Consider the following 14785-nt stretch of genomic DNA (forward strand, 5'->3'; position numbering starts at 1 on the left):
GGAGCAGGGGCAGTGAGAGGGAACCAGAGGTAGGCAGCAATCAGGCTGAGTTTAATGACGGGGAGCTGGGCCAGACCATACACAGACCTCTGCCCATCCCCTTGGCTCATGGCCCCGAGAAGCCAGAAGCAGCCTGGGGGGAGTTGTGGTTCCTCCCCAGGCAGGTAGCCATGGTCCCGTGGACTTTGTGCAAAATACTAAATGCTAATTTGGCATTGAAGGCCAGCTCTGAGCGATCCTTTGTATAGCCAGCCCTGGGGAGGGGAAGGGAAGGCAGGTTAGGAGGCCCCTGGCCAAGGAGAAAAGGGAACAATATGAAGAAAAATACCCCAGTTTCGGGGATACAGGCACAGGGCAAGTTTCTGAACACTCCTCCAGGGTAGAGGGCAGACATCCGAGCTCTGGAGATCACAGATCCTCATCTCCAATGCCCTCAAAGGCGAAATTGCCGTGGACATCACTGGCACTGGCATCTGTGCTGGGAGTGCCAATCCCCCGCAAGCTCACGGCACTCAGCTTGCTCTGTAATAAAGGCAGGGTCGGGGTCAGAGGGCTCAAGCCTCCCTAAGGTCCCCTACAAACACCAACCTCACCAACCCTCGTGGGAAACTCACTGAGAGTTTGACCATGGACTCCCGGCTGGCATCAGGTGACTCCTGGGGAGGAGGAGGCAGAGGTGTCAGAGACCTCACTGCGGAGGTGATGCAAGGCCTGGGGGCTGGGGGACTGACCAGGGAGTAGTACTTACAAGCAGCGGTGGGGACTTCACTGCTTGCTGGCTGTCTGAGCGTCTCAGGGTGCCCCCCACCCGCCGGCGTAGCATCTGGGGATGGAAACATGAGGTGCTGATGCTGCTGATAAGGGCTGATCACCCCCTTTGGAATCCCAATCCCTTCCCCTCCCTCTCAGGAGAGGCATCACACCTAGGACAAAAGGCAGGGAGAGCACGACCACTCAGCTGCTTGGTCTGTGCTTGCTGCTTACCTTCCTGATACTGCCGCCGGATTTCTTCACCATCAGTTCATCCACCATGGACTGCAAGCAGATGCTCATCATGATAGCCTGAGGGCAAGGCGAGAGCTCAGCCTGACTGGGTGGTCATCCTGAGCCCAGCGCCCCTAAGACGAGGGCTCCCACTCACATGGAGTCCTGGAAGCCCTAGACTTGGGTATCTAAGAGAGACGGTGCAATGGGCTCCAGAGGAGGCCTGAGGGTGGGCTCACACCTGGGGGCTGGTGATGGTGACCCACTGTAGCCGGTCCTTGCTCATGAGGTATTCAAAAGCCAGTTCCAGGCGCACCTCACCCCGGCCCCGACCTGGGCTGCTTGTGCCTCCACTGGGCAGTGGCACCTGGGAGAGGAAGGGTAAGAATTAGGCTGAGCTCATTCTGACCGATGTGCCTCTCCCTGACCCACTCCAGCCCATTCCCGAAGCTCAAGGCTTGCCGGGCCTCCATCCCAAAGGTCTCCCCCTCCTACCCCAACTCACAGAGGAGGTGACCCGCCAGCACCGCATGCGGGTGACCCGAAAGGAGCCTTCACGGAGTTGCTGGCCAGGCAGGCGGAGCTGGAGGCTGAGCTCACTGTTGCCTGCGCTCACCACCACCGGACAGTCCTTCTCCGGAAAGTCAGCCACACAGGCATCGAAGCGCAAGTAGCCATAGTGCCGCAGCGTCTGGGCCAGCCGCAGGAACTGAAACCCAGTCAGCAGGCGGGACGGGTCAGGAGGGGAAGTGGGACAGCCCAGAGGAAGCAACCCCTTGGAGGGAGACAGGGAGGCAGGGCTCACCTCCTTCTTGGAGACCTTCTCTTGCAGTGATTTGAGCTGCCGGTGCTGCTCCTTGGTGACTAGGATCCACCCACGCTCAATGTCTGATACTGTCTGCAGCGGAGACAAGGGGTGGGGTGTTCGGGGCTCCCAGTCAGAGACCCAAAGAGTGTCCAGTTACCTCTGTCCAGCCTGACCCCTCACCCCACATTTGAGCAAGCTCTTCGCAGTTGAGTCCTTGACCATATCAGCTTACAAAGCAGGGAGAGTAGAGGTTGTGCCAGATGCCCTGAGAGTATTCTAGAAACTTCCCCATGAACTGGCAGTAAAGATACGAAAGTTTTCTTGGCAGAGGGACACCAGAGCCATTTTCAGGGAAAGGGTTCTGAGGCACCTCCAAGCTCACCTGAGCGTAAAGCAGGTTCAGGCCAACCCGGTTCTCCATGACATCGTCATCATAGGCAGAGTCCCAATAACTGTGAGGCCAAGGGGTGGAAAGGGGTAATGGGGCTAAGCTGGGGGAAGGCAAGAGGCAGAATGGAAAAGGGGCAAAACCGGAGCAATCTGGAACTATGGAGCTAATGGTGATACAGTTGGAGGAAGCTTGGGAGGCCTGGTAGAAACACCCAGCACTACCCCCTTGTCCAGATTATTCTGTCTCAATACGTGGCCCCATAATCCAGTCCAGCACCCTCTCCCTCCTCCAAGCCCAGCCCTGACCTCTTCCTTAGCATAATCTTATACTCTTGACTCCGAAGACTGGCAACAGACACATAAGGCAGCTCAAACTCTTGCAACTTCCGTACAACTATGGGTTTAAAAAAAAAAGAAAAGAAAAGAAAAAGAAAATGTCATGAAACTCAGGGGAGGGAAATCAAGCGAGAAGCCCTGGGGAAATGCCACATTCTTGGGGGAGACAGGCAAGTTCACTAGTGGAAACAGAGGGAAGCTGTAAAGTCCAGACAAACTCACACGAAAAGGCTCCATCCTCTTTTTCTCGAACTAGAAAGAGACTAAAGTATCCGATCAAGTCATCTGGAAGATCCAGCTTTGCCGCCACAGCCTAGGAATAAGGAAGGAAATACAGCTCATCATGCTGGATGGTTCCAATCACCCCAAGCCTGGGAACCTGGGGTGCAGGGGGAGGAGGAGCAGTGCAGAACAAGCGCCTCACCTCCAGGACATCCTCAGTCTGATCTGAAGTTAGCACATTGACCAGAACTTTCTGCCCATTGCTAAGCAGCACTTCCAAGGAGACCTCTTCTGTTGGGACCTGCTGTGTCTCCTGGTTGTGAGCATACACGGGAATGGGAGGCACCTTGTTAACAACATGCCCAGCGTCCAGCTCTGACCCTTCCCAACTATGTTGTATTGTAGGTCCCTCTGGTGACTTTATTCTCAGCTGTTTAATTATAGACTGGGTTTCCTTGATTTCACTGGTACAGCAGAAGCCCCATTCCATACAGAAAGGTGCCAGGATGGCTCCTCTGTACCCACCTCATTAAAATGATGTGGCCCTGCAGGAAGGTGCTTCCCTTAAAACTTGGTCCCATCCAAAGCCTTACCTGTTGTGCCCGACGCAAGAAACTATTGAAGGTCTCACTGCTCCCAAGCAATGGATCTTGCCGAACTGTGGGGACAAGAGAATGATGTTCTAATAACTTATGATTCCCTCTTGGATCCCCCCAGTTCTCTTTGTGGCAGGCCCCCCAGGTCCCCTTTCCTGGGCTGATGGTGGCTTGTCACATCTCCCAACTGGCCTCACCTCACTCGCTGTTTGCATAAATTCTTCACCTGCCCCACCCTTGGCTACCATCTAGTTGAGTCCAGTCTATAGAACCAGGGAAAAATAATGTTCATCTAAAGCACATCAGATACAAGTTAAGTTCTCCCCACCGATCGAAACTGCTTTAAGACTAGTTAGTGCTATATTAGTATTTCTCATAGATGTCAGTGCCCAAATTGCTTTGCTGGTACCTAGATACCACAGCATCCTTGCATGCTATTTACTTTTGCTAATTAAATAATAGATAAAACAGTAGGCTTCCCAGATCTACAGATTCCTTCAGGACCTTCTACAAAATCAGCTGTTTTGAGTCTCTCTCCATAGTCCTCAACAGAGTCAGCCTAAAGTTCCCTCCAACCACTCACCAGCTTGCATGTACTTCTCTAACTGCTCTCTCCTCTGTTCTACCTCAGCGGGTGTCAGAGAGAAAAGCTTCTTTGGGGGAAATGCAGGAAGCACATTGGCCCCATATTCCTTCCGAAGCTATTTGGAGAAAGAGATACAACTCTTCACATAAACATAGCAAATGAGAAGAGGCAATCGACATTCATAATGTTCTCTTGGGCTCCCCTTCCCTTTCCTTAGTCCCTGCGCCCCTATCGACCCTGGTCATCCAGGAAATCATTCCTTTGGCAGGGGCAGCATCCCAAGGGAGCCGTTCCTCTGTCCTAGATATATGTTTTTTGCAATCTTACAGTGTACAGGTCTGTTCCTCCACAGTGTGGGAAGGGTTTGTATAGGGCCAGGGCCTAGGGAGACCCTTGCTTATCTAGCAAAGCTGTGTTCATTGAACCCTCATAGGAAGCAAAAGGCTTTGTAAGGAAAGTTTATGTGCACAGTTAAGTAATAGCTAAATATATTCACGAAGTATTTTAGGACTTAAAGGGACTTTGCAGACCAATGACTCCATTTTTCAGTTGCAGAAGCTGAGGCCCAAAGAAATCAGGTAACTTGCTCAGGGTTGCACAACTAGTTATCAGTAAAACCAGGACTCTGTACCGAGTTAAATACAGAGCTCAGAATCCGGTGAGGAGAACAGAGAAACATTACATCACAGACACATAAGGATAGCTGGAACAGCTACACCCGCTCAGGTGAGTCAAGGAACACAGACGGAAATTGGTGAATGGTTTGTATCAATATGAGCAGGAAAAAGAATTTCAAGTTGCAGCTCAGATGACAGAAGGAAAGTGCTTTGGCAGCTTAGGGGGGAGGGTTGTCGTTTTCTCCATGCACAGGCACAGGCAGTGTACAGGCTGTGTAAGATGGGGACAGAGAAGAAAGGAGGGAGTATGTGAGTATACGGAGGAGCAGTTAGGGGCAGACATTAAGCTCCCTGGGAGTTCCCCGGAAATGTCAGACGATAAGATAAAGCACCAAATCCTTCCCTGTGGCAGTGATTAAAGGGGAACTACAGCCTACGAGAAAGCGACGGGGAGGGAAATGGAGACACTGATGCCCAGGTGTAGAAAAGGGCTTGAAGCTGCCTCAAGGCAGGGGTGCTAGTCCCACCTGCTCGTGCAGCCCCAGGAGTTGGCTGTAGCGCACCCGACAGTGCAGGACTCCATTCACGTGAATGTTATAGGCCTGAGAACACAAAAGCAGGCAAGCAGTTTAGGGTCGCGGTCTTGTTTAGGATCGCTCGCCTCGCTCGCCATTTTGGCGGGGCTTGAGAACCCTGGCCGGAAGTTGCCTGCCACAGCTCCGCCTGAGCAACGCGCCGGGATCTTCCAAAGGTGGCCAGCCGATTTTCCCCAGAGCCAGGTCCCAAAGCAGGAGGACCAGTCGGGGAAAACCCGGGCGCTCAGGCTGCAGTCTTCCTCCCCAAGAGGCCAGGGACGCCCACCAGAGTAGCCGCGGCCCAGCCGGGGGAGGCGATGCGGCCGAACAAAGGACCTACAGGAGCTGGGGCGACCTTTGGATGAATCTGAGACGTAATATGAGCTCCCAGCGAGGCCGTCGGGACTCGGCGGCCTGTCACCAGGCCCGAAAGGTGGCGGCCAGACTTCGGAGGCCGCTCGGAGAGGGCTCCGGCCCGTTATCCCCGCCCCTACCCGGCCGGGCTCCGGCCGCTCCTCACCACGTAGGCGGAGCCGCCGCTGTCCCCGCTGCGGGACTCGGTTTCAGGAATGGAAAAGTGCATGTTCCCTGCGGCAGGGCCCGGCCGGGTCCGGACTCTGAGGGCCACAGCGGCTTTGCACGCTCGCCTCCGCTCCTCAGCACGTCCCCGCAGCCTCGCTCGCCATTTTGGGGGGGGGGGGGGACTTGCGATCAGAGGTGGGAAGGGCTGGGGAAGTCCGCTCTGGGGCGCAGCGCCCCCGGCATCCTGGGAACTGTAGTCTAAAGGGCAAGAGCCGACTGCCGGGATTGGGAGCCCAAAGCTGAAAAGGCCCTTATCGCGACCCGTAGCCAGGGGCAGAGCCCCAGAGCACTCCGGGGCTTGTAGTCCGGTTGGGGCTGCGCGCCGAGGCTGTCGGCCCAGGGGGCGCTTGTAGTCCCTGTGACCCAGGCGGGCGGAGCCCAGGACGGAGGATGATGGCTGCCGTGGCCGTGGTTGTTCGCGAGGGTGAGTGAAGGGCCGGGCACACAAACAGGTACGCGAGCGGACGGGCCTCGGTCGGCTACTGATGGGCCCTGAGTACCTCTGGGCCCTGTCGTTCGGTTCCCGCGCCACGCCGGAGTCTGGTCCGCACTGCCTCGGGCGCACTCCGTGCCGCGTACCGGCTTGTTCCTCCGGGAGGTGTGCGTGCTTCTTCCTTCCCCCGCCCCCCTTCCCTTTGATCCTGCCGCGCACTGCGTCCCCCACGCCGATCCCCGGCTCACCTCCCGCCTGGTGGCGACCCGTGGTCATGCAGACCCAGCAGCCAGCAGCGCCGAATACGTGTCCCCGCAAACCCTCCCGGAGCCTCTCTGGTTCACTTTGTGCCCTGTTTTCTGATGCAGACTCGGGATCTGGGATGAAGGCGGAGCTTGTTCCTCGGCCTGGGGTAAGTGCGGGTGCCCTCCCTAGCCGCCTGTCAGGCAGTACGCAGGAGGCCGTGTCAACTTCGTTCCGACCCAATCTTCATCCCCGTTTCACTTTATTTCTTGGTAAAGCCAAGAGATTTCACAGAGCTTTTTCAGCCCTAATGGTAATGTGACTGTGATCTGCAGGAGAAACTTCGATCCCTGTGGGCTCTAAGCTCGTAACAGGTAGCTTCTGAGACTTAGGAAGGATTAGGGATCCTGTGGGAGACTAGTAAGTATCCAGTAGTGTTTATTCATTTTTGGAATTGTTGGGGAAGGTTAGTGTTCTATGTCTGTGTCTTAGGCAGGGGGGAGGGAGATGACCCAAGAAGAAAAGCTGCAACTTCGGAAGGAAAAGAAACAGCAGAAGAAAAAACGGAAGGAGGAAAAGGGGGCAGAACCAGAAACTGGCTCTGCTGTATCTGCAGCCCAATGTCAAGGTGCGGGGGCTTTTTTAAAGGGCCGGGGTGTGGAGCTGGTAAAGGGATGTGGTGGGAGAGAAGAGGGGGAGACAGGACAAAGTTGGTTTGCACAAGTAAAAAGGGAAAAAGTTTAGATAAACAGGAAAAGAAGCTTTGGTTGGGGCATAGCTATTACCTACCTAGGGCTTGGGCACCTCTTCCTTCTACCTTCAGCAGGCCCGACCAAAGACCTGCCTGGACTGGACAGTCAGTTGGGCAGTGCCAAGGAGAAAGTTCCAGCAGGTCGGAGTAAGGCTGAACTTCGAGCTGAAAGGCGGGCCAAGCAGGAGGCTGAGCGGGCCCTGAAGCAGGCAAGAAAAGGGGACCAAGGAGGGCCACCTCCTCAGGCCTGCCCCAGCACAGCTGGAGAAACCCCCTCAGGTATCTTCACTTCAAGACCTCTGTTGATTCAAATGCCTATGTTAGCTCAGGCTTCCCCACAGTAAAACAGCTCCCAATTTTCACCTTGGTTCCCAGAGTTCACAATTCTCTCCTTAACCTCATCCTACCCCTGTTTCTTTTTCTACTTTTTTCTCCTGTTTTTTTCCATCTCTCTCTCAAATCTTTCTTGATGTCCCTTATGCCCTGAAAGCAGATTTCTCATTATCACCTACAGTGTCTTGAAAACACGATTGTTATCTTCTAGGAGTGAAGCGTCTACCCGAGCACAGTCAGGTTGATGACCCCACGCTTCTGAGGAGGCTTGTTAAAAAACCAGAACGACAGCAGGTAGGAAGTGGGTTTGGTGTGTGGCCAGAAAGAGCCTAGAGAGATGGAATAGAGGGAGGAAAGGTGCTCGGGGCGAAGTGAGACCCGGAAAAGGATGGGTATTTGGCTCACCATCTTCTTCCTTCCCAGCATTATCCCACAGTTTTAAATTCTGGGCCCTTGGTTCTGTTCCCCTGTTTTGTCAAGGTTCCTACACGAAAGGATTATGGATCCAAAGTCAGTCTCTTCTCCCATCTACCCCAGTACAGCAGACAAAACTCTCTAACCCAGTTTATGAGGTAGGAGCTTATGAAATTGTCATAACTTTTAAGCATGAGGAGTTTTAGTAATTCTGTTTGAAAGTGACTGGAAACTTGAGGTTGGATCTGTGGAAAGAAGCATGAACACAAGGCGTGCTTCTTCAAATGGGGGTGTCTGTGCGAGTGAAGGAGGTTCCTTTTCATCAGGGGAAGGTGGGCGGTAGGTGCTCAAGTTCCCTTGCAAAGTGTGTGACACCGCCATCCCATCAGCATCCCATCCTCTGTGATCCACCCAGCCATGGTGCGACTCGGCCTGCAGTACTCCCAGGGCCTGGTCAGTGGCTCCAATGCCCGGTGCATTGCCTTGCTTCGTGCCTTGCAGCAGGTATGTCCCATCTTGTTACCTCTTATGATCCAGCCTCACCTTCCCCAACGCTACCCCGGCTTCTCTCACCCAGAGTAATCTCTGGGGGGAAGAGGGAATGACTCCACCCTCAGAAGACTTTCCTCAGAGAAGCTTACCCTGTCCCCCTTTCAGAGACTTTTGTTAGGGCGCATTTTGCTGATCACCTTGTGTACCCTACAGGTGATTCAGGATTACACCACACCTCCCAGTGAAGAACTGTCAAGGGACCTAGTGAATAAACTAAAGCCCTACTTCAGGTAAGGATGATCACTGCACATCCACTCCCACCCCACCTTGCTCAGTCCTTTTCTTAGACCCTTTTTCTTTTTCTTTTTTTCAAAGCATAAAGGGTTTTTTTTTTATTATGTGTAACACAAAGTTATTTAAGTCAATAAATTTTCAAGGAATTTCACACGTTCTGATTCTTTCCACTGCCAATCACCTTAGTTTCTCCAAACTCATAATCTTCAAGATAAAAAACCCTTTCAGAAAGAAGTTGTCATGTGAGTCAGCCTACAATTCTTTTAGTTAGGCTTCTTTGATCTCCAGTGAAATGTGGACACACTTCAACATTCCCCACCTGTAATCTTTGGGATCCAATTTCCTCAAGCAATTTACTTTAGGACCATGTTTAGGGTCAGGAGATGGATCTGCCTGGTTCTGAATTTGACACCCTAGAAAATTAGTATTAGTTACTATTGAGGACTGTCAAACTGAACAGTATGAGAAACTATAGGAATACTGTATCAGTAGAAATACCAGGTCTAACATGCACAAAGCCAAGAAAACTAACGATGCCAAATACTGAATTTATATTGCACTTGGAGCCTTTTTCTTGCTCTTCTACCTATATTTTCATTTTTCTGTCTTCTCTTTAAAAAAAATGTTTTTAAGTGTGAAAGCTTTGTGAGCTGTGAAGAGTTGCACAGATTCAAGGTGTTGTTTTTGTAGCTTCCTGACTCAGTGCCGTCCCCTGTCAGCGAGCATGTACAACGCCATCAAGTTCCTTAACAAGGAGATTACGGGTGTGAGCAGCTCCAAGCGGGAAGAGGAGGTGATGAGTATGAGGAATGAGCGAGGCATGCACCTGGGGGATAGAGCTGGAAACATGTTCGGGGCTCCCAGAAGGGGCAACTCTCTGGTCTGCCTGGTCAAGGGTTGAGGTGGTGGGTCTGTCTGACCTGGGCCCCTTTTAGGCCTGTCATTATATGCATATTCAAGCATCCAGCATGATAATCAAAGGGTTGTGTCTGTTTCTTGTTCCATAAGTATCTTGCTCCATTTAGGCCAAGTCAGAACTTCGAGCAGCCATCGATCTATATGTGCAAGAGAAGATTGTGCTTGCAGCTCAGGCAATCTCACGCTTTGCTTATGAGAAGATCAGTAATGGAGATGTAATCCTGGTATATGGATGGTATGGGCCAGACCCTGTGACTGAGAAAATTGGGGAGTGAAATGATTTGAAGAAGGAACTGCCTCTTTGCCCTTTAGGAATGAGCTGACCATCAGTCAGTGACATCTATAACTGAATCCTCCTCTCCATTCACTCTAGCTCATCTCTGGTATCACGAATTCTTCAGGAGGCTTGGGCTAAGGGCCGGCGGTTTCGGGTGGTAGTGGTGGACAGCCGGCCACGGCTGGAGGGAAAGCACACACTACGTTTTCTGGTCCGTGCTGGGGTCCCTGCCTCCTACCTGCTGATTCCTGCAGCTTCCTATGTGCTCCCAGAGGTGAGGGCAGAGGAAAAGAACTCCAAAGTTGGAGTAAAAGGGTATAGTAGTATAGACATAGTCTCGCCTTCCCAACGTTGCAATTGTCTAGAAATACTAGAATTATACAACTGTGTTTATATTTAGTAGGAGAAGCATCTACAGCACGTTATACAGCATGTCTACCTATTGCAAGAACCTTATATAAAACTAGTAGCCGCTGAGAGGGAACAGGACAAAAGAGTTTAGTTTTCCTGTGGGTGGTGCGGTGAGTCAACGGTCAGGTGTTTTCCAAGAGCCTTTATTAAGATTTGTTACCCATTGCCTTAATATTGCTGTCCTGGGTAAGAGTTGGGAACCTTATTCTGCATTGGTCACACATGACATTTTTTTTCCTCCTCTCTACTCTCCAAAATAGGTTTCTAAGGTGCTGTTGGGAGCTCATGCGCTCCTGGCCAACGGGTCTGTGATGTCACGGGTAGGGACAGCACAGCTGGCCCTGGTGGCACGGGCCCATAATGTGCCAGTGCTGGTCTGCTGTGAAACATACAAGTTTTGTGAGCGTGTGCAGACTGATGCCTTTGTCTCTAATGAGCTAGGTAAGGAGGCCCAGGAGGGCAGGAGAGAAGGTTCCAGGGACCTGAGAAGATTTGGGAGGGAGAGGGGAGGTTGAAGTACAACTTATTTTTTCTTTTTATTTTTTTTTATAAATTTATTTTATTTATTTATTTTTGGCTGCATTGGGTCTTCGTTGCTGTGCGCGAGCTTTCTCTAGTTGCAGCGAGTGGGGGGTCACTCTTCATTGCAGTGCGCGGGCTTCTCACTGCGGACACGGGCTCTAGGTGTGCAGACTTCAGTAGTTGTGGCTCACGGGCTCTAGAGCGCAGGCGCAGTAGTTGTGGCGCACGGGCTTAGTTGCTCCGCAGCATGTGGGATCTTCCTGGACCAGGGCTCGAACCTATGTCCCCTGCATTGGCAGGTGGATTCTTAACCACCGTGCCACAAGGGAAGCCCACAGCTTATTTTTTAAAAGTACATAAAAGGGTACACCTCCCATTGCAGATGACCCTGACGATCTGCTGTGTGAGCGAGGAGAACGTGTGGCCCTGGCTGACTGGCAGAACCACTCGTCCCTACGGTTGTTGAATCTGGTCTATGATGTGACCCCCCCAGAACTGGTGGATCTGGTGATCACGGAGCTGGGCATGATCCCTTGCAGTTCTGTACCTGTTGTGCTGCGAGTCAAGAGTAGTGACCAGTGAGTGGGTGAACACAGGGTCAATAAATGACATACTCCCTACACTTAGCAACTCTGCTGCCTTTTATCTCTTTTAGCATTGCCACCGCTTAGGTTAGGAGTCCAGACTGTCCAGCCCCTCTTAGCACCTGCTACCAACCTCCATGCCAGTGCTTTGGGGCCAAAGTGAAGGTCAGTATGGAGACCATAAACTATCCAAGTCATCAGCCATTTATTGAGTATCTATGTGCCAGACACTGAGCTAGATATGAGGAAGAGTATAATAAGGACAAATAAGAGTCCTATCCTTAGTATTTTAGTATTATTATTACATTAATATTTAAGTTAAACCAATATATTGATATTTACATTAAATAGTTACACATTAATATATTAATATTTTGTATCCTTAGTATTGAGTATTTACTGTGTGTCATAAACTGTTGTAGTCCCGTTTTATCCATTTAGGAAGATTAATACCACTCTATGAAGTGCGATTTTATAGATGAGATAACTGGGGCACAGAGAGGTTAAGTTACTTGCCCAAGGTAACACTAACTAAACCAGCATGTGATCTCCGGCATTCTGGATCTAGAGACTGTGCCCGTAATTTTTACGCTATCTGCCATTAAGGAGTACTCATCATGATGGAGGAAGACAGGTGACATCTACAGTATGAGATACATTCTACTAGTAGTATGAACAGAGTTCATTGGAAGCAACCCAGGATGTTGCCAGGAGATCTAGTGAGGTTGGAGAAGACTTCACAGGTAACATCTGACCTAGTCCTTGAAGGATAAGAAGTTTCCCAGTTGGAAAAGAATGAGAACGCAGGTGAACAGAGGAAATAACTTAGACTACAGAATAGGCCTTAAAATGACTGGCCAATTCCAAAGTGTCAAGTAGTGTGGTGAAGCTAGAACCTCGGCTTATGTGGATAATTAGTGATACAGCTGCTAACGTAGGTTGGATTGGGTCCAGATTGTGAGAGTCTAACCATTGTGGTTAGCCTAAAAAATACGTTAGAGTCATCCATTTTGTGTGTGTGTGCATGTGTATGTATGTGTGTGTATGTTTTATTGAAAAATTTCAAGCAGCACAGAAGTACAGTGAACTATACAAAGAATCCCCATCCATCACCAAATGTAGTGATTATCAAGATTCGCCACATATGCTTTTTTTGTTTCCCTTGTTTTCCTTGCTGAAGTTGTATTAGAGCAAATCCCAGTCATTATATCGTTTTACTCCTCCAAACGTCATTATGTCTCTAAAAAATATGGAAGCTTACCATGTCATTACACTTAAACTCTTCCTTATTGTCCAAGCCATAATCAAATTTCCTTGATTGTCTCAAAAGCAGCTTTTTACTGTTGAATCAGGATCCAAACAAATCCATATATTACATGTCGTTATTTTGTCTTAAATTTTTTGTAATCAAAAGCAGTCTCTCCAACCCCGCCCCTTCTTTTCTCATGACATAGACTTGTGCCAGGAACCAGGTTGAGTATGTTTCATACTGCCTTGCCATCAGGTTGGTTGGTCCATTTTCAGTGATGAAAGGGTCCAGGTGTTTTAAAATTTCCCAACAAACTTTGATTTAGTGGTTTCATCCACTTTTATTGTTGCCTGAATTATTTCATTAGAGGATGCAACATGGTAAATTTTTTTTTTCCTAATTACATCATTCCATACGTACTAGCTAATAATCTTCTATAAAGAACTCCCTCTCATCAGTTACTATTCTGAATTACAGTCCATACTGGAAAGGCAAGATAAATGTTTAATTTTTTCCTTTGAATTGCCAGTTTTCAGGATTGATCACTGGTTACTTCCAGTGGCATACAATGAGAAGTTGTTGAATTTTTGGCTTTCTCTCTATAAAGATTATGATGAATTCATGTTTTTTTACATATTGAGCATACCACTTAATCATCAAAATTAAGCAGAGGTTCAACAGGGTCAGCTCTGTGCTTTAGCTGGTAGCTGGTAGAGATTAGAGGCAGAGAACCAGATCAATTAAAAAGATATTGCCTATCAATCAAAATCACAAATGCACCTAAACTTTGGTCCAGCAATTCTGCTTCTAGGAACTTAATGCTAGCCATATAGTTGCACATTTGAAGTAGCTTAGATACAGAGGTATTTATAGCAGCATTGTTTATAATAGCAAAAGACTGGAAACCACCTGGATATCCATTAATAATAAGGGCTAATTATTACTACATTCATATAATTACATACTAAGCAATCATAACAAAGAATAAGGAAGGTTTTTATATAGAGAAATGGAATAGTCTCCAAGGTACACTCAAAAGAAGTAAGGTGCAGGACAGTGTGTGTAGTTGCTGTTTGAATTAAAAAGGGGAAAGATTCCCTGGCTGGGGAACTAGATCCCACATGCGCAGCGTGGCCAAAAGTTTAAAAAAAAAAGGTGTGTGTGTGTGGGGGGGGAGATATATATGTATTTGCATGTGTATAAATACAGAAAGTATTTTGGACCTGTAACAAGAAAACTGCCTGGGTGGATGTGGTCTGGGAGGCTGGAGACAGGTGAAAGGTACTCTTCACTTTATATCCTATGTATCGTTTGAATTTTCAGCCATGTCAATGTCTTATCCCCAAAATAAATACAATTATTAGTATAAAAAAGATTTTGCTTTAGGGGAAGTCAAAGATAGTCTAATCTGAGGCAACAGGAATGGAGAAGAGTCAGAGATTTGTTCATTACAGAAATAAATGCTTGAAAAAAAATTTTAATAGAAAAATAAATGCTTGAAGTTGTCAAGTTGAGAGCTGTTCATCGGACAAGCATTGTAGATACCCCGTATTAGAGGAACTGCAGCCTCGACTGCACCCGATTTTGCACTCTCAGAAAGGAGTCAGTCCTAAGCCACAGCGCAGCCTTAGCTGTCTTTAGGCCACTTAGGGCAAATGGGACGGGAGCCCCCCTTGCTCTAGATTTTAAATCTTAGCTAGCTTCTCCCATGCTTTTCTTAAATGTTTTGTGTAACCACGGTAATTTAATGGATGAGATTATCTGGGAAGAGAAAGATTGGTTTACCCCACCCTTTCCTGTTTGTTTATACATCCTGAACTCCACTATTCGGTGTGTGGAGACCTGTGAGATTTACACAGCTTTAAATGCCTCAGGAAAGGGCGGAAGTTTGTTACATTCTTTCTCCAGCAGCATCCTACTTCCCAGGGAGGGAGTGGGGCAAGGCCTACGACCAAGGGGAGGGTCCAAGCCCGAGGATCACTTGAGTAGAGCGTCCCCATGCCAGGCTTTTCTACTGCTCTTCCCTTTCACTGTGTTTCCGTCTTGGGTCCATCCTTGACTTCACTAGTGGCTGGATCTGCTGGGGGCTGCCCTGAGGGGGAAGCCGGAGTCGTCCCCCGAGGCAAGGATTCCTTTGTCTCCCAGTCTCCGGCTCGACGGCGGGGCTG

General features: G+C 49.4%; 2 protein-coding genes and 1 non-coding gene across 8 annotated transcripts; 1 reads left to right on the plus strand and 2 right to left on the minus strand.

The window, feature by feature from the left end:
- Positions 1-29: 29 nt before the first annotated feature.
- On the minus strand, positions 30-5920 carry SNX17 (sorting nexin 17). Of its 2 annotated transcripts, XM_029231883.1 has the most exons (15): positions 5635-5920; positions 5067-5141; positions 3920-4037; positions 3334-3398; positions 2943-3053; positions 2741-2831; positions 2489-2576; positions 2175-2244; positions 1790-1882; positions 1490-1693; positions 1226-1351; positions 985-1062; positions 749-823; positions 615-656; positions 30-522 (listed from the first exon to the last, which is right to left on the minus strand). In XM_029231883.1, the coding sequence occupies exons 1-15, from the start codon at positions 5695-5697 to the stop codon at positions 409-411; spliced, it is 1413 nt and encodes a 470-aa protein (XP_029087716.1). In that variant the 5' UTR covers positions 5698-5920; the 3' UTR covers positions 30-408. The 2 variants fall into 2 exon arrangements, with proteins under 2 accessions (XP_029087716.1, XP_029087717.1); XM_029231884.1 differs by lacking the exon at positions 2943-3053 and having other exon boundaries at positions 262-522; positions 5635-5806.
- A 103-nt stretch (positions 5921-6023) lies between these two features.
- On the plus strand, positions 6024-11414 carry EIF2B4 (eukaryotic translation initiation factor 2B subunit delta). Of its 5 annotated transcripts, none has more exons than XM_029232612.1 (13): positions 6024-6120; positions 6498-6541; positions 6865-7000; positions 7196-7402; positions 7668-7750; positions 7937-8028; positions 8260-8374; positions 8576-8652; positions 9347-9449; positions 9682-9809; positions 9948-10125; positions 10523-10703; positions 11167-11414. In XM_029232612.1, exons 1-13 carry the CDS (start codon positions 6087-6089, stop codon positions 11364-11366), a joined length of 1578 nt encoding a protein of 525 aa, XP_029088445.1. In that variant the 5' UTR covers positions 6024-6086; the 3' UTR covers positions 11367-11414. The 5 variants fall into 5 exon arrangements, with proteins under 5 accessions (XP_029088445.1, XP_029088446.1, XP_029088447.1 ...); XM_029232613.1 differs by having other exon boundaries at positions 6025-6120; positions 7199-7402; positions 11167-11408; XM_029232614.1 differs by having other exon boundaries at positions 6056-6120; positions 8286-8374; positions 11167-11408.
- Positions 9135-9235, minus strand: LOC114901204. Its single transcript, XR_003795081.1, has one exon. It is a non-coding gene; the product is annotated as a small nucleolar RNA SNORA8 (small nucleolar RNA).
- Positions 11415-14785: the final 3371 nt, after the last annotated feature.

The sequence above is a fragment of the Monodon monoceros genome, unplaced genomic scaffold, assembly GCF_005190385.1.
Source record: "Monodon monoceros isolate NGI ecotype Baffin Bay Population unplaced genomic scaffold, NGI_Narwhal_1 Super_Scaffold_19, whole genome shotgun sequence".
NCBI lineage: Eukaryota > Metazoa > Chordata > Mammalia > Artiodactyla > Monodontidae > Monodon > Monodon monoceros.

Bases quoted from the DNA above. Each gene is read 5' to 3' on its own strand.
- SNX17 (XM_029231883.1), bottom strand. From the start codon at position 5,697: ATGCACTTTTCCATTCCTGAAACCGAGTCCCGCAGCGGGGACAGCGGC. The intron at 2,577-2,740 runs GTGAGTTTGTCT...TTAAACCCATAG, and splicing joins AGAGGATGGAGCCTTTTCGT to TTGTACGGAAGTTGCAAGAG. The intron at 1,883-2,174 runs GTGAGCTTGGAG...TCTCCGCTGCAG, and splicing joins TGAACCTGCTTTACGCTCAG to ACAGTATCAGACATTGAGCG.
- EIF2B4 (XM_029232609.1), top strand. From the start codon at position 6,182: ATGGGCCCTGAGTACCTCTGGGCCCTGTCGTTCGGTTCCCGCGCCACG. The intron at 9,810-9,947 runs GTATGGGCCAGA...CATTCACTCTAG, and splicing joins GTAATCCTGGTATATGGATG to CTCATCTCTGGTATCACGAA. The intron at 10,704-11,166 runs GTAAGGAGGCCC...CTCCCATTGCAG, and splicing joins CTTTGTCTCTAATGAGCTAG to ATGACCCTGACGATCTGCTG.